The 19,024-nt window shown below is 39.6% G+C and overlaps 1 protein-coding gene across 1 annotated transcript in view; it reads left to right on the top strand.

Moving 5' to 3' along the window:
- CCDC39 (coiled-coil domain containing 39) overlaps window positions 1-19,024 on the top strand; it is a 151,888-nt gene that overhangs the window by 52,757 nt on the left and 80,107 nt on the right. The window contains 3 exon segments of the mRNA XM_053710170.1: window positions 1,301-1,438; window positions 15,680-15,888; window positions 16,121-16,244. Coding sequence (XP_053566145.1) covers window positions 1,301-1,438; window positions 15,680-15,888; window positions 16,121-16,244 — 471 coding nt within the window.

Here is a 19,024-nt window from a genome sequence, read left to right as displayed (position 1 = left end):
CTCGTAATAGTGCTATTAATGCTTCCTCCAAGTTATCCCCGTTCATGGCGAATTATGGGTTTCAACCATCCTTGTTGCCCGATTCATTCATGTCTCAGGGTATTCGGGCTTTGGAGAAGCATCTCCGGCAACTCCGTTACACGTGGGTGCAGATTCAGGATTGCCTTCATCGTTCTATGCAGCGCTAAAAGTTCCAGGCTGATCGTAGGCGTCTGCCCACACCTTCCTACCAGGTTGGTGAGAGAGTTTGGCTGTCCTCCCGCAACTTGAACCTTCGTGTGCCTTCCAAAAAATTGGATCCCCGTTATGTTGGTCCTTTTCGAATACTCCAACGGGTTATTCCTGTGGCCTACGCTCTTGACCTTCCTCCTGCTATACGCATCTCCAATGTTTTTCATGTCTCCCTCTTGAAACCATTGGTTTGTAATCGGTTTACCACTGTGTTGCCTCGTCCCCGTCCTATCTTTGTTGACAACCATGAGGAGTATGAGGTCAGCAGCATTATTGACTCTCGTATGTCCAGGGGCCGTGTACAGTATTTGGTTCACTGGAGGGGCTACGGTCCGGAGGAGCGTTCTTAGGTTCCCTCCTCTGATGTTCATGCTCCTGCCCTCCTCCATGCCTTCCATGCCCGTTTCCCCAATAAGCCTTTTGTCCTCCTGCGGGCGAGGGGTCGTTGAGGGGAGGGTACTGTCAGGGTTTTCTTCCTGTTGTGTTTGCTATGTGCTGCTGGCAGTCATTTTACTCACCTCTCTTCCTGACTATGGTGCATTGTGGGGGATGCTGCTCATTTACTGCACTTCCTTTTATGGCCAGACTGGTGTGCATCATCCATGTGAGACAGGAGGCAGTCTCAGAATTGTGATGTCATCACTTATTATTTAAAGGGCCTCTGTAAAGTATGATTTGCCTTTGCGTTGTCTCAGACCTGTTTGTGAGCGTTCCTGTGTATTACCTGGCTGCCTGACGTCCTTCCTGGTTCCTGATCCCTGGCTTGTTCCTGACTCTGCTGTTTCCTTGTTCCTGATTCCGGCTCGTCTGACTATTCGCTTTGGCTCCTGACTTGGCTCATCTGTCTACCAGCTCTGGTTTTGACTCCTGGCTTGTTATTTGACTTGTGGACTTTTTATTATTTTTTGCTATTAATAAAGGTGTGATTATTTTTTGCACTTCTCGTCTCAGTCTGATTCCTGGCACCCTGACAATGTGTAATACATAGAATTCTAGAGGATTATATATTAGTAAACAATTCATATAAAACAAAAGTAAAATCTTTATTTATTTTTTTATTTGTAAATAGGGGGATGTCCGATATCTCAAAAGAGAGATTGACAAAACAGCACAGGAGAAAGGAGCTCTGACCAGCAAAATGGAAGAACTTGCACTTTTCAATACTATGTCAGAAAAAGCAGTAAAGAAGATCAGAGCATCAAATCAGGTGACTTACTTGACTTAGGTGGTTTTCTTTAAATACCCAGCAAATATAGACTTATTATCATAGAAATATAAAGATGCAGAATAATAAACCCTTAACTTTAATTCCATATAAACAAGTTTGCTATTAGTCTTTATTTGTCTAGTCAAGCTTATAAGGGAAACATTTATTTAGCCTTGGGTCACTATCCACCCATTACTGAGAAATTGTATATTAATTTAAGCTATGGCTTCAAAATACAGTAAACAGTAAATGGTAAAAATCCTAGTGTGCTACATTTGAATCTGCTTTATTATTAAATGATAACCGTTTGAATATATGTATATTAAAAGTAGTAGTACCGCAAGATTAAATGGCAGTGGTAGAATATTATTCTTCGTTTAAAAATGGCTTATTTGTATTGAGTATACATATATAATATACATACAGTGTATATTATTAATATTTTTATCATTGAAAGCCTTAATTGCAATCATAAATAAACATCCAGTCACATTTTAGCTGTGTACATGTTTCAGTTGTTCTTGTACCAAGAGCTGATTCTGTTTATTAACATAAAATCTGATCATGTGTCAAAACGAAAATAATTTAAAAAAAAGTAATTGAAAATATGCAAAATAAAGCCAAAAACGTGCAAAAAAGTGTGACATTTTCTGATGTATTTCAATACCATTGATTGGTAAGCATACATAAAGGATTAGTGTGCTCTATTTTTTTTCTCCATTTTAATGTGTTCCAATAATCTATCTTACCTGCTGGAGTGTTTAAATTATTTACAAATAGATTGCTTACCTTTATTTTGCCATTTGAAATAGTTGCTTTTGCCTGTTGTATCCCACCTATACAGAAAAAATATCAGTACTTAAGTAATGGCTATAGAAAAACTATGTAAACAAGAATGTTTAGATTAAATCATGCTTCCAGTGAGAGACGTGACAGAGAGTTATTAAAATTCCACTCCAGCACTTGTAGGTGCAGCCCTCATGGAATTCTATTAAACAAGGGGGGCTGTCCCTGCAAGTGTCCAGATGTCTTCCAATAAAATGAAAGCTCTCTGCTAGGTAAAAATATTACGCTTAATTCAAATAAAATTATGCTGTTTTCATTGCGCTGTACCTTAAATTTGCTGTCATTTTTGTATGCATAGGTTTTCCTTTCAGAATAATTAGTGTTTTTAGTATTTTGGTGAAAACTCACCACTTTCTTTTTTATGACACGATGAGTCCATGGATCATCTCAATTACTAATGGGATCTTCACCTGCTGGTCAGCAGGAGGAGGCAAAGAGCACCACAGCAGAGCTGTCAAATAGCTCCTCCCTTCCCTCCCACTCCAGTCATTCTCTTTGCCTGCGTTAGTGATAGGATGTGGCAAAGTGAGGTGTTAGAATAGATTCTTCAATCAAGAGTTTGTTATTTTTAAAGTGGTGCCAGAGTGTGCTGCTTTGTCCTAGGGTATAGCCGTAGTCCATATCAGTCTCTACAGTAGAGCTTTGGTTGCTTTAGAGTAATGGGAACTTGTGGGACATAATTCTCACTGCGCCTTCCATATTTAATACTGCCCTACCTTTCTATAGTCTGAGGGATATGACTCGGTCTTTATTTTTCTGCAGGTCCATGTGAGGAAGAGGAACTCTCAAACTTTTCTGGGGGCACAAGACAGAGCTCAGAACAAGATGGGCACACACTTCTACCCTTTCACAGTTAAAGGAGCTTCACAGTAAGGGGGCACTTAATTTGTTGGGCACTATCTCCCATGGTACAAGAGGGAGTGCTAGACAGCTTTATGTGGGCCACTGGAGGGCTGGTATGAGCGCTGGGGTGCTACTGTCATGTTATATTGGACTGTACCCTTTTTATTTTACATTGCAGCTGACAGTCTGCAGGGTTTTTACTTTTAGGTGGTTATACTTTGTGTGTTGGTGCTTTGGGGGTTAATATTTCCCGGGAGAAGACATTTGGTTTAGGTCACGCCCACAATGGGCGGTCCTTCCTTCCTCACTCGCGCCTTCTGCTTGCGTCCTACAGGACGCAAGCAGAAAGGAAGCTCCAGTCTGTGTCTGCTAGGAACTCATGTTTCTGACTATTTGAAAGGAAGCTCCGGTCCTTGTCTGCTAGGAACGCATGTCTCTAACTATTTGCATGCGTTCCTAGAACCGGACTGCTTCCGGTGGTTATTTGGCACTTTGCCAAATCTTCCGTTGCGCTGGTGGAACTTTCTGGTTGCCTTGGAGTAAGGTAGGCTCCTCAGCAGGGCTGCTGACGTGTGGAGGTGACTGGGGAATTTACTTTAACTTGTTCTTTTGTGTAAATTATAGTGCGCAGTAAAAAAGTTGCGCTTTTAACATTTAAAGGGCAGTGTCGTTTTTTTGCACTTTAAATTTTTTTCTTGCATTTAAACTGTATTAAAATTCTTCTAAATGTGTACAAGTATGGATCAAGGGACCTTGCAAAATGTTCCTTGCTCTTTGTGTGGCAATGCTTTTGTGGAACCACCAATGCCTTTCTGTCCTATGTGTATTGAGAGGGCTATAAGTTTAAAAAAAAAATAAAAAAAAATTCTGAGCCAACTTCTTCTAAGGGGGATGTTGTTCAGGATTCTTATGATGAACATTGGATGCCACAACTTTCTCCTCAAGCGCTCCAAGTGTTACCACCCTCACAAGCAGTGTCCTGCGTCTCCTCTGTAACTACCACTGGGGCTACTTTAAAAGACATTGCATCTCTCATGTCTTCTACCATTTCTGGTGCGCTATCTGCTTTTCTTTCATGTAATTAGCAAGAGTCCATGAGCTAGTGACGTATGGGATATACATTCCTACCAGGAGGGGCAAAGTTTCCCAAACCTCAAAATGCCTATAAATACACCCCTCACCACACCCACAAATCAGTTTTTACAAACTTTGCCTCCCATGGAGGTGGTGAAGTAAGTTTGTGCTAGATTCTTCGTTGATATGCGCTTCACAGCAGGCTGGAGCCCGGTTTTCCTCTCAGTGTGCAGTGAATGTCAGAGGGATGTGAAGAGAGTATTGCCTATTTGAATTCAATGATCTCCTTCTACGGGTTCTATTTCATAGGTTCTCTGTTATCGGTCGTAGAGATTCATCTCTTACCTCCCTTTTCAGATCGACGATATACTCTTATATATACCATTACCTCTACTGATTCTCGTTTCAGTACTGGTTTGGCTTTCTACTACATGTAGATGAGTGTCCTGGGGTAAGTAAGTCTTATTTTTGTGACACTCTAAGCTATGGTTGGGCACTTTTATATAAAGTTCTAAATATATGTGTTTAAACATTTATTTGCCTTGATTCAGGATGTTCAACATTCCTTATTTCAGACAGTCAGTTTCATTATTTGGGATAATGCATTTGAATAATCAATTTTTCTTACCTTAAAATTTGACTTTTTCTCCTGTGGGCTGTTAGGCTCGCGGGGGCTGAAAATGCTTCATTTTATTGCGTCATTCTTGGCGCGGACTTTTTTGGCGCAAAATTTTTCTAATTTCCGGCGTCATACTCGTCGTCGGAAGTTGTGTCATTTTTTTGACGTTTTTGCGCCAAAAATGTCGGCGTTACCGGAATTGTGGCATCATTTAGCATTTAGGCGCCAAATAATGTGGGCGTCTTTTTTGGCGCTAAAAAATATGGGCGTCATTTTTGTCTCCACATTATTTAAGTCTCATTGTTTATTTGCTTCTGGTTGCTAGAAGCTTGTTCATTGGCATTTTTTCCCCATTCCTGAAACTGTCTTTTAAGGAATTTGATCAATTTTGCTTTATATGTTGTTTTTTCTATTACATATTGCAAGATGTCTCAGATTGTCCCTGAATCAGAAGATACTTCTGGAAAATTGCTGCCTGATGCTGGATCTACCAAAGTTAAGTGTATTTGTTGTAAACTTGTGGTATCTGTTCCTCCGGCTGTTGTTTGTAATGAATGTCATGACAAACTTGTTAATGCAGATAATATTTCCTTTAGTAATGTTCCATTACCTGTTGCTGTTCCATCAACATCTAATATTCAGGGTGTTCCTGTTAACATAAGAGATTTTGTTTCTAAATCTATTAAGAAGGCTATGTCTGTTATTCCTCCTTCTAGTAAACGTAAAAGGTCTTTTAAAACTTCTAATTTTTCAGATGAATTTTTAAATGAACATCATCATTCTGATTCTGATAATGATTCCTCTGGTTCAGAGGATTCTGTTTGAGAGGTTGATACTGATAAATCTTCATATTTATTTAAAATGGAATTTATTCGTTCTTTGCTTAAAGAAGTCTTAATTGCATTAGAAATAGAGGAATCTGGTCCTCTTGATACTAAATCTAAACGTTTGAATACGGTTTTTAAACCTCTTGTAGTTATTCCAGAGGTTTTTCCCGTCCCTGATGCTATTTCTGAAGTAATTTCCAGGGAATGGAATAATTTGGGCAATTCTTTTACTCCTAAACGGTTTAAGCAATTATATCCTGTGCCATCTGACAGATTAGAGTTTTGGGACAAAATCCTTAAGGTTGATGGGGCTATCTCTACTCTTGCTAAAAGTACTACTATTCCTACGGTAGATAGTACTTCCTTTAAGGATCCTTTAGATAGGAAAATTGAATCCTTTCTAAGAAAAGCTTACTTATGTTCAGGTAATCTTCTTAGACCTGCTATATCTTTGGCGGATGTTGCTGCAGCCTCAACTTTCTGGTTGGAAGCTTTAGCACAACAAGTAACAGATCATAATACTGATAGCATTGTTAATCTTCTTCAACATGCTAATAACTTTATTTGTGATGCCATCTTTGATATCATTAGGGTTGATGTCAGGTATATGTCTTTAGCTATTTTAGCTAGAAGAGCTTTATGGCTTAAAACTTGGAATGCTGATATGTCTTCTAAGTCAACTTTGCTTTCCCTTTCTTTCCAGGGTAATAAATTGTTTGGTTCACAGTTGGATTCTATTATTTCAACTGTTACTGGGGGGAAAGGAACTTTTTTTACCACAGGATAAAAAATCTAAAGGTAAATTTAGGTCTGCTAATCGTTTTCGTTCCTTTCGTCACAATAAGGAACAAAAGCCTGATCCTTCCCCTACAGGAGCGGTATCAGTTTGGAAACCATCTCCAGTCTGGAATAAATCCAAGCCTTTTAGAAAGCCAAAGCCAGCTCCCAAGTCCACATGAAGGTGCGGCCCTCATTCCAGCACAGCTGGTAGGGGGCAGATTATGATTTTTCAAAGAAATTTGGATCAATTCGATTCACAATCTTTGGATCCAGAACATTGTTTCACAAGGGTACAGAATAGGCTTCAAGATAAGGCCTCCTGCAAGAAGATTTTTTCTTTCCCGTGTCCCAATAAATCCAGTGAAGGCTCAAGCATTTCTGAAATGTGTTTCAGATCTAGAGTTGGCTGGAGTAATTATGCCAGTTCCAGTTCTGGAACAGGGGCTGGGGTTTTACTCAAATCTCTTCATTGTACCAAAGAAGGAGAATTCCTTCAGGCCAGTTCTGGATTTAAAAATATTGAATCGTTATGTAAGGATACCAACATTCAAAATGGTAACTATAAGGACTATTCTGCCTTTTGTTCAGCAAGGGCATTATATGTCCACAATAGATTTACAAGATGCATATCTGCATATTCCGATTCATCCAGATCACTATCAGTTTCTGAGATTCTCTTTCCTAGACAAGCATTACCAGTTTGTGGCTCTGCCGTTTGGCCTAGCAACAGCTCCAAGGATTTTTACAAAGGTTCTCGGTGCCCTTCTATCTGTAATCAGAGAACAGGGTATTGTGGTATTTCCTTATTTGGACGATATCTTGGTACTTGCTCAGTCTTCACATTTAGCAGAATCTCATACGAATCGACTTGTATAGTTTCTTCAAGAACATGGTTGGAGGATCAATTTACCAAAGAGTTTGTTGATTCCTCAGACAAGGGTAACCTTTTTAGGTTTCCAGATAGATTCAGTGTCCATGACTCTGTCTCTGACGGACAAGAGACGTTTGAAATTGGTTTCAGCTTGTCGAAACCTTCAGTCTCAATCATTCCCTTCGGTAGCCTTATGCATGGAAAGTCTAGGTCTTATGACTGCTGTATCGGACGTGATCCCCTTTGCTCGTTTTCACATGCGACCTCTTCAGCTCTGTATGCTGAACCAGTGGTGCAGGGATTATACAAAGATATCTCAATTAATATCTTTAAAACCGATTGTACGACACTCTCTGACGTGGTGGACAGACCACCATCGTTTAGTTCAGGGGGCTTCTTTTGTTCTTCCGACCTGGACTGTGATCTCAACAGATGCAAGTCTGACAGGTTGGGGAGCTGTTTGGGGGTCTCTGACAGCACAAGGGGTTTGGGAATCTCAGGAGGCGAGATTACCAATCAACATTTTGGAACTCCGTGCAATTTTCAGAGCTCTTCAGTCATGGCCTCTTCTAAAGAGAGAGTCGTTCATTTGTTTTCAGACGGACAATGTCACAACCGTGGCATATGTCAATCATCAAGGAGGGACTCACAGTCCTCTGGCTATGAAAGAAGTATCTCGAATACTGGTATGGGCGGAATCCAGCTCCTGTCTAATTTCTGCGGTTCATTTCCCAGGTATAGACAATTGGGAAGCGGATTATCTCAGTCGCCAAACGTTACATCCGGGCGAATGGTCTCTTCATCCAGAGGTATTTCTTCAGATTGTTCAAATGTGGGGACTTCCAGAAATAGATCTGATGGCTTCTCATCTAAACAAGAAGCTTCCAAGATATCTGTCCAGATCCAGGGATCCTCAGGCGGAAGCAGTGAATGCATTGTCACTTCCTTGGAAGTATCATCCTGCCTATATCTTTCCGCCTCTAGTTCTTCTTCCAAGAGTGATTTCCAAGATTCTAAAGGAGCGTTCGTTTGTTCTGCTGGTGGCTCCAGCATGGCCTCACAGGTTTTGGTATGCGGATCTTGTCTGGATGGCTACTTGCCAACCGTGGACTCTTCCGTTAAGACCAGACCTTCTATCGCAAGGTCCTTTTTTCCATCAGGATCTCAAATCCTTAAATTTGAAGGTATGGAGATTGAACGCTTGATTCTCAGTCATAGAGGTTTCTCTGACTCCGTAATTAATACTATGTTACAGGCTCGTAAATCTGTATCTAGGAAGATATATTATCGAGTCTGGAAAACTTACATTTCTTGGTGTTCTTCTCATCATTTTTCTTGGCATTCTTTTAGAATTCCTAGAATTTTACAGTTTCTTCAGGATGGTTTGGATAAAGGTTTGTCTGCAAGTTCCTTGAAGGGACAAATCTCTGCTCTTTCTGTTCTTTTTCACAGAAAGATTGCTAGTCTTCCTGATATTCATTGTCTTGTACAGGCTTTGGTTAGTATAAAACCTGTTATTAAGTCAATTTCTCCTCCTTGGAGTTTGAATTTGGTTCTGGGGGCTCTTCAAGCTCCTCCGCTTGAACCTATGCATTCGCTGGATATTAAATTACTTTCTTGGAAAGTTTTGTTTCTTTTGGCCATCTCTTCTGCTAGAAGAGTTTATGAATTATCTGCTCTTTCTTGTGAGTCTCCTTTTCTGATTTTTCATCAGGATAAGGCGGTGTTGCGAACTTCATTTAAATTTTTACCTAAGGTTGTGAATTCTAACAACATTAGTAGAGAAATTGTGGTTCCTTCATTGTGTCCTAATCCTAAGAATTCTAAGGAAAGATCGTTGCATTCTTTGGATGTAGTTAGAGCTTTTAAATATTATGTTGAAGCTACTAAGGATTTCAGAAAGACTTCTAGTCTATTTGTTATCTTTTCTGGTACTAGGAAAGGTCAGAAGGCTTCTGCCATTTCCTTGGCATCTTGGTTAAAGTCTTTGATTCATCATGCTTATGTTGAGTCGGGTAGAACTCCGCCTCAAAGGATTACAGCTCATTCGACTAGGTCAGTCTCTACTTCCTGGGCATTTAAGATTGAAGCTTCGGTTGATCAGATTTGCAAAGCAGCAACTTGGTCTTCTTTGCATACTTTTACTAAATTCTACCATTTTGATGTGTTTTCTTCTTCTGAAGCAGTTTTTGGTAGAAAAGTACTTCAGGCAGCTGTTTCAGTTTGATTCTTCTGCTTATATTTTCAGTTTTTTTCATTATAAGATTTAAACTTTGTTTTGGGTGTGGATTATTTTTCAGCGGAATTGGCTGTCTTTATTTTATCCCTCCCTCTCTAGTGACTCTTGCGTGGAAAATCCACATCTTGGGTATTCATTATCCCATACGTGACTAGCTCATGGACTCTTGCTAATTACATGAAAGAAAACATAATTTATGTAAGAACTTACCTGATAAATTCATTTCTTTCATATTAGCAAGAGTCCATGAAGCCCACCCTTTTTGTGGTGGTTATGATTTTTTTGTATAAAGCACAATTATTCCAATTCCTTATTTTTGATGCTTTCGCTCCTTTCTTATCACCCCACTTCTTGGCTATTCGTTAAACTGATTTGTGGGTGTGGTGAGGGGTGTATTTATAGGCATTTTGAGGTTTGGGAAACTTTGCCCCTCCTGGTAGGAATGTATATCTTATACGTCACTAGCTCATGGACTCTTGCTAATATGAAAGAAATGAATTTATCAGGTAAGTTCTTACATAAATTATGTTTTCCCATGTTGCAGGGTAAACGTAAGAGGCAGACAAGTCATTCAGTTAGCGAGGTTTCTGATGCAGTTGTTGCAGTTTCAGAATCTTCCTCTTAGATGCCTGAGGAGGAATAAGCTGTGGTAGCATCTGATGGAGAGATTTCAGATTCTGAAGGTGTACCTCCTCTTACTGATACTGAGGTGGTATCTTTTAGATTTAAGCTGGAACACCTCCGTCTATTGCTTAAGGAGGTTTTTAGCTACTTTAGATGATAGCGACTCCACAGTTATGGTTGTCCCTAAGAAGTCCAGTAAGTTGAACAGATATTTCGAGGTTCCTTCCTCGACTGATGTTTTTCTGGTTCCTGGCCGAGCTTCTGAGATTATTGCTAAGGAGTGGGAGAGACCGGGTATTCCTTTTTCTCCATCTCCTATTTTCAAGAAGATGTTTCCAATAGCCGACTCTATCAAGCAGGCTTGGCAAACTGTACCTAAGGTGGAAGGGGCTATTTCCACTTTAGCCAAGAGAACTACTATCCCCATAGAGGATAGTTGTGCGTTCAAAGATCCTATGGACAAGAAATTAGAGGGCCTGCTCAAGAAGATCTACGTACACCAGGGTCTGCAATGGCAACCGGCCGTGTGCATTGCTACTGTCACCAGTGCGGCTGCATATTGGTTTGACGCCTTATCTGATGCTCTCAGAACGGAGTCATCCTTGGATGAGATTCAAGATAGGATTCAGGCCCTCAAGTTAGCTAATTCCTTTATCACAGACTCTTCCCTTCAAATTATCAAACTGGGAGCTAAGATATCAGATTTTTCTATTTTGGCCCGCAGGGCCTTATGGCTGAAGCCTTGGTCTGCAGACGTCTCCTCTAAGTCAAAGCTTTTAGCTATCCCATATAAGGGGAAGACCTTATTTGGCCCTGGTCTATCGGAAATAATTTCTGACATCACGGGAGGTAAAGGTCATTTTCTCCCTCAGGATAAGAGAAATAAGACATAGGGCCGCCAGAGTAATTTTCGTTCCTTTCGTAATTTTCAGGGGAAGTTCCTCATCTTCTGTTGTCAAACAGGATCAACCTAAGCCGGCGTGGAGATCCAGCCAGCCGTGGAATAAAGGAAAACAGGCTAAGAAGCCTACCGTTGAATCCAAGTCAGCATGAAGGTCCTGCCCCCGATCTGGGACCGGATCTGGTAGGGGGCAGACTTTCCTTCTTCATTCAAGCCTGGATTCGGGATGTTTAGGATCCGTGGGCATTAGAAATTTTGTCCAAGGGATACCAGTTGGATTTCAAAAGTTTTCCTCCCAGGGGAAGGTTCCTACTTTCAAGATTGTCTGCAGACCAGACAAAAAGAGAGGCGTTCTTACATTGTGTAAGAGACCTCTCCAATCTAGGAGTGATTGCTCCCGTTCCCCTACGGGAACAGGGTCAGGGATTTTACTCCAACCTATTTGTGGTTCTAAAAAAGGAGGGAACCTTCAGGCCCATTTTAGACCTCAAGAGCCTAAACAAGTTCCTCAGGGTACCGTCTTTCAAGATGGAAACTATGCGTTCCATTCTTCCTTTGATCCAGGAGGGTCAATTTATGACAGGTGCATACTTGCATGTTCCCATTCACAAGAACCATCACAAGTTCCTAAGATTCGCATTTCTGGACAAACACTTTCAGTTTGTGGCGATTCCTTTTGGTCTTGCCACTACTCCCAGAGTGTTCACAAGGGTTCTGGGGTCTCTGTTAGCGGTATTTTGTTCTCGAGGCATTGCTGTAGCACCCTATCTGGACGGCATTCTAGTCCAGGCACATTCCTGCCATCTAGCGGAATCCCACACGAGCGTGGTATTGTCTTTCCTTCGTTCTCACGGGTGGAAGGTCAATTTATAAAAGTGTTCCCAAGTACAAGGGTAACGCTCCTGGGAACCGTAATAGATTTTCTGTCAATGAAGATCTTTCTGACAGACTTCAGGAAATCAAAGGTTGCGGATACTTACCGAGTCCTTCAGTCCACTCCCAGGCCGTCAGTGGCTCAGTGTATGGAGGTAGTCAGACTGATGGTGGTGGCAATGGACATCATTCCCTTTGCTCGGTTTCATCTCCGACCTCTGCAATTAAGCATGTTCAGACAATGGAACGGAGACTATACCAATTTGTCTCCTCTAATTCTACTGGAGCAGGAGACAAGAGATTCTCTTCAATGGTGGTTGTCTCTGGATCATCTCTCCCAGGGAACTTGCTTTCGAGTCCATCTTGGGCGATTGTGACAACAGATGCCAGCCTTCTGGGGTGGGGAGCAGTCTGGGGCTCTCTAAAGGCTCAGGGAGTTTGGACTCGGTCAGAGTCTGTTCTTCCCATAAACATTCTGGAACTGAGAGCGATCTACAATGCTCTTCTGACTTGGCCTCAGTTAGCTTCAGTCCAATTTATCAGGTTCCAGTCGGACAACATAACTTCAGTAGCTTACATCAATCATCAGGGAGGAACGAGGAGTTCCTTAGCGATGAGAGAGGTATCCAAGATAATCCAGTGGACGGAGACTCACTCTTGTTGTCTGTCGGCGATTCACATCCCAGGAGTGAACAACTGAGAAGCGGACTTCTCGAGCAGCCAGACCTTTCATCCGGGGGAGTGGGAACTCCATCTGGAAGTATTTGCCAGCCTGATCCGCAAGTGTTGTCAGCCGGAATTAGATCTCATGGCATCACATCAGAATGCTAGGCTCCCGAGATACGGATCGAGGTCCAGGGATCCCCAGGTGGAGATAATAGATGCCTTGGCGGTTCTTTGGACCTTCAGTCTAGCATACCTGTTCCCTCCGTTTGCGCTTCTTCCTCGGGTGATTGCTCGGATCAAACAGGAGAAGGCATTGGTGATACTCATTGCACCGGCCTGGCCTTGCAGGATTTGGTAAGCAGATCTGGTGGACATGTCATCTCAACCACCTTGGAGTCTTCCGCTGAGGAAGGACCTTCTAATTCAAGAACCCTTCCTTCATCCAAATCTAGTTTCTCTGAAGCTGACTGCTTGGAGATTGAACGCTTAATTTTATCCAAGCGGGGTTTTTTTTAATCGGTCATTGAGACCATGATCCAGGCTCGTAAGCCTGTGACCAGAAGAATTTATTATAAGATATGGCTTAAATATCTATATTGGTGTGAATCCAAAGGTTACTCATGGAGTAGAGTTAGGATTCCTAGGATTTTGTCTTTTCTCCATGAAGGATTGGGAAAAGGATTATTGACCAGTTCTTTGAAGGGTCAAATCTCTGCTTTATCTATTTTGTTACATAAACATCTGGCAGATGTTCCAGACGTTCAGTCTTTTTGTCAAACCTTGGTTAGAATTAGGCCTGTGTTTAAACCGGTTACTCCTCCTTGGAGTCTGAATTTTAGTTCTTAATGTTCTCCAACGGCCTCCGTTTGAGCCTATGCATTTTTTAGATGTTAAGTTGTTATGTTGGAAAGTTTTATTTCTTGTTGCTATTTCCTCTGCTCGTAGAGTCTCGGAACTCTCGGCATTGCAGTGTGATTCTCCTTATCTTATCTTCCATTCGGATAAGGTTATGTTGCGTACTAAATTGGGATTTCTTCCTAAGGTTGTTTCTGACAGGAACATTAACCAGGAAATTGTTGTTACTTCCTTGTGTCCTAATCCTTCTTCTCAGAAGGAACGACTTTTGCACAATTTGGACGTGGTTCGTGCTTTAAAGTATTACCTACAGGCGACTAAAGATTTTCGTCAGTCTTCCTCTTTGTTTGTGGTTTTCTCAGGGAAACGCAAGGGTCAGAAAGCTACGGCTACTTCCCTTTCTTTTTACCTGAAGAGTATCATCCGATTTGCATATGAGACCGCTGGACAGCAACCTCCAGAGAGAGTTACGGCTCATTCCACGAGGGCTGTTGCTTCCTCTTGGGCATTCAAAAATGAGGCTTCTGTGGAACAGATTTGCAAGTCTGCCACTTGGTCCTCTCTTCACACTTTTTCAAAGTTTTACAAGTTTGATACTTTTGCCTCAGCTGAGGCCGCCTTTGGGAGAAAGGTTCTTCAAGCAGTGGTGCCTTCCGTTTAGGTTCCCTGTCTTGTTCCTCCCGTATCATCTGTGTACTCTAGCTTTGGTATTGGATCCCATTAGTAATTGAGATGATCCGTGGACTCATTGTGTCATAAAAAAGAAAACAAAATTTATGCTTACCTGATAAATGTATTTCTTTTTTGACACGATGAGTCCACGGCCCTCCCTGTTATTGAGACAGGTTATGGGTTATTGTAAACTTCAGACACCTCTTCACCTTGGCTTTTCCTTTCTCTTCCTAACTTTGGTCGAATGACTGGAGTGGGAGGGAAGGGATGAGCTATTTAACAGCTGTGGTGCTCTTTTCCTCCTCCTGCTGCTGACCAGGAGGTGAATATAACATTAGTAATTGAGATGATCCGTGGACTCATCGTGTCAAAAAATAAATAAATGTATCAGGTAAGCATAAATTTTGTTTTTGTAACTGGTGAGAAAAAACTGTGAGAACAGTAGGGCGAAAATGTTTATAGAATTACATATAGAATTTCATATACACCCATGTTCAGCCCATTTTACGAAAAACAGTAATTAGTATTTTGTACTTTGAAGTACGAATTTCTTTCTTTTTTTTTTTTTTTGCACCTCCAGTGTACTTAGATTACGATTTACGTTGTGCATATTTAATTCGATTTATTCCTGTGTAATGTAAATACAAATTTTAAGTTTTGATCAAATATGATATTTGGTGAACTATTTAATTGCGAATTTTGATCCATCTTAACAATACAATTTCTCCCTGCATATTTTGTTAATGGTTCAATTTTTCGTTTTGTAAGATTTTTAAATTACAAATTTATTGTGTACTTTTGTAATGTATGCATCTCCTTCCCATACGAAAATGCAGTAAATGCCCTTTAGCGAGTTACCCTGTTTTTAGGGTACAAAAGTGGCTTTATATAATTCCACCAGGAAAATAGAAAGACTGGCGAGCATTCTTATAGAATATCACCAGCCCAAAGATCTTTTTAGAATCGGGGCCTAAGGGCCCGATTCTATAAAGCTCTCTGGGCTTGTGAAATTCTATAAGAAATCTTGCCAATACTATGAAGCCCCTGTCCCAATTCTATAAAGGCTGTTGCAAAGCCACCCCCTGCAGATTTGTGGCCAATCGGCCGCCAGCAGGGGGTGTCAATCAACCCAATCATACTCGAACGGGTTGAATTGCAGCGATATCTGTCCGCCTGCTCAGAGCACAGCTGCTTCATAACTGCTGTTTCTGGCGAGCCTGCATGCTCGCCAATAACACAGGCCCTCAAGTTCCATCCGGAGCTTGATAAATGGCCCCCTAAGCCACTGAGTACCCCTTACCACAGCTCCAGGTACCCCCTGTTGAACATGTACCACAGGTTTAAATTTTTTTTTTGGCAGGGATTGGGGAGGATTATGTTTCAATATGAGAAAAATAAATGGCTTACTTTGTATCAGACGGTTATCATAGTGGGTATAAGAAACCTAAAGGGCTGAATGTTTAGAAATGCTAATAAACTTACGCATAAACTTCTCATGATTAAAAAAAGGCGAGGATAGATGATATAACAAAAACAATGATCTTGTTTTAGGATTTAATGGTTGATGACAATATCCTAAAGCTGGAAATTAAACGGTTAAGGGACATGCTATACAGCAAAGCAGATGACGTCTTCTCACTGGAAAAACGCAAGTTGCACTTACAGACTGCAATGAAGGAGCGGACAGAAGAGATTACTATCCACAAAGAGATGCTTAAATCACAACTAAGATTTGTGGAACAGGAGAGACAAAGCATAAGGTAAAATGCCTTTTGATGAAGTGCATCACATGCTGCAATTCTGAAATAAGAATAAATTAAAGTTTGTGTCCTAAAATACTTTTTTGCAATTCAATAAGATAGATTTTGTTAGAACCTCTGCCAGGAATGCATTTTCTTACTTTCATTTACAAGTGGTCGAGCCTGACTGTCTTATCTGGAACAAGCTTTTACGCAGTGTGTTAATTTAACAATAAATATATTGCTTTTCAAGTTCAGAGCTTCATGAGAGACTTGCAAAAGTAGATAAAATGAGAAAGAGATATGAAATCCTTACTGTTGCAATGATGCCCCCTGAAGGAGAAGAGGAAAAATCACAAGCCTATTACATTATCAAGGTAAAAATATATCATAATAATTGACCTCTATATGTAAAATAGAAAAATGACTAACTCTCAGTAATGCATTGCAGCTCCTGTGCCTTCCTAGGTCAACAAATGATACCAAGAGACAGGAGTAAATTTTATAAAAGAAGTAAATTGAAAAGTATCGTAAAATTGCATGTTCTATTTGAATCCGTTTAATTATGACGTTTGTGTCCCTTTAAACATAATTTAAAGTTGTTTACATTTTTTAAGTCTAGTTCCCAGGTAAAGTGGAGCATAGGGGCATACAACAGATTATTTTGCAGTCCTATAATCTTTAAGAAAAATTCTTGTATATTTTATGACAATCTACCACAATACAAAAACTGTTCCCTTCTTTACATTTATGCCTTAAAGGGACAGTCTACCATAGAATTGTTATTGTTTTAAAAGATAGATACTACCTTTATTACCCATTCCCCAGTTTTGCATAACCAACACAGTTATATTAATATACTTTTTACCTTTGTGATTACCTTGTATCTAGGAACCTTCTTCAAGCCCCCTGATCACATGACTGTGACTGTTTATTATCTATTGTCTTGTATTTAGCATTGTTTTGTGCTAAATCTTAAATAACCCCCTGTGCCTGAACACAGTGTTATCTATATGGCCCACGTGTACTTTCTGTCTCTTTGTGTTGAAAAGAGATTTAAAAAGCCTGTGATAAGAGGCAGCCCTCAAAGGCTTAGAAATTAGCATATGAGCCTACCTAGGTTTAGTTTAAACTAAGAATACCAAGAGAAAAAAGCAAATTTGATGATAAAAGTAAATTGGAAAGTTGATTAAAATTAAAAGTCCTATCTGAATAATGAAAGTTTAATTTATACTAGACTGTCCCTTTAATAAAGGAATAATAACATTATTTTAATAATCCAATTTTCCTTGATGCTTTTTTCACTATGAATATTATAATAAAAATTGTACACAAATTGCATAAGTGTAGTTTCTCTTTTTTTGACGTTTTAAGAGTGGTGCATTGAAAGGTGTCCATAAAAATATACAACCAATCAGAAACTGGATCTCCTGGACACATATCTTCAGTGGGAGCTAATTTGACTGTTTAATATATATTGTATACAAATTATGTTTGAATATATTTATTACCTGCAATGCACAACTATAAGCAGATTAAAAGTGCCTCTTTAATATATACTTTATGTCCAGGGGTGACATCCAACAAAATAACAAATTGTGGAATTCACTGCCCTATATTGTTATTTTATTTTACAAAGTGAGATTATTATTGTGTAGCAGTTTGTATGTGGCCTGAACCAATAGGTTTAGGAATGTTAACATGTTACTAATTTCTGAAATTGTGTAATCACAATGGAAAATTACTTATACAGTTTTATTTTTAAAGAGACAGGAAACTCCAAAATGTCATTATTTGAATAGAACATACAATTTAGCACAACTTTCCAATTTACTTCTATTATCAAATTTGCTTAATTTTCTTGTTATCCTTTGCTGAAGGAACTGTATTGCAGTACTGGTAGCTAGCTGAACACATCTAGTTAGCCAAACACAAGAGACAAATGTGTGCAAGTACCAATTAGCAGATAGAGTAGGATATGTGCGTATTCTTTTTCAACAAGGGATATTAAGAGAACAAAGCACATTTGAAAATAGAAGTGTCTTAAAATGACATGCTCTATCTGAATCATGCAATTTTAATTTTGACTTTCCTATCCCTTTTATAGCTCCTTTTGGTAGTGTGAGAATGTTTACTTATATTGTGGATATTTGGAGATGAGCGCAAACTGCAATACCAAGGTTCTGTGGAAATAAATGACAGTGTGCTAATTGCATAAACGTCCTTATAAATACCATCATAGCTCCTCTTCTCTGCTGCAGGCAAAATAGCTTGCAAAAAGCATGTGGTCATGTTGACATTTTTACATTTCAATGCAAAGTTCCTAACAGAATGTTATAAACAGTGATAGTCTACCTCTTTCTAGCTCTACCTCTTTTCAAAAAGTTTGTGGTTTGGTTTTGCTTGATTATAAAAATGTGCTCTGCTGCTTACAAATTGGACAAACAGTTGTGTTAATGTAAAGTTTTAGTCTGAAGTTTTATATTTGTAACACTCAGTATGTGGAATTTATTTTAAATACAGGAATAAAATAGATTGTTTTTTATCCGATTAGTCGATTAATCGAAAAAATAATCGGCCGATTAATCGATTATGAAAATAATCGTTAGTTGCTGCCCTACAATTTTCATGTAATTAGTAAATTCTTAATTTTTGTTAATGGATAAGAAATGTTAAATACTACCAATTAGCCTAATCTTATCAATTACTCATAAATGACAATGAAGACATGCAAAGATACTTTATTTATTTACTTAAAGAGCCATGATACCCAAATGTTGAAACATTTGAAAGTGATGCATCATAGCTGTTAAAAGCTGACAAGAGAATATCGCCTGAACATCTCTATGTAAAAAAGAAAGATATTTTACCTCAAAAATTCCACAGTAGCCACATCCCATTGTAAAGGACTTCTAAGCAGCAAATCAGTATGTCTGTCCCGGGATAGCTAAGGGATTGAGCCTTGTGCACTATCATGTTATTTCCCTATTTAGTTTAAGGAAGTTTACAATGAAATCTCATAAGAGTTAAGTGAAATCTCATGAGATCAAAGTAAAAGAGTTCATGACCTCAGCACTGTTGATGCTGATTGGCTGCTATTCATTTCTTAATTTTTTAATTTTTTTTTACCTGCAGCTGGGAGCAGCTGAGTATAACT

This window comes from Bombina bombina, chromosome 4, assembly GCF_027579735.1.
Source record: "Bombina bombina isolate aBomBom1 chromosome 4, aBomBom1.pri, whole genome shotgun sequence".
NCBI lineage: Eukaryota > Metazoa > Chordata > Amphibia > Anura > Bombinatoridae > Bombina > Bombina bombina.
The sequence above is the reverse complement of the archived record's forward strand: the minus strand, read 5'-3'. Positions and strand labels throughout refer to the sequence as shown.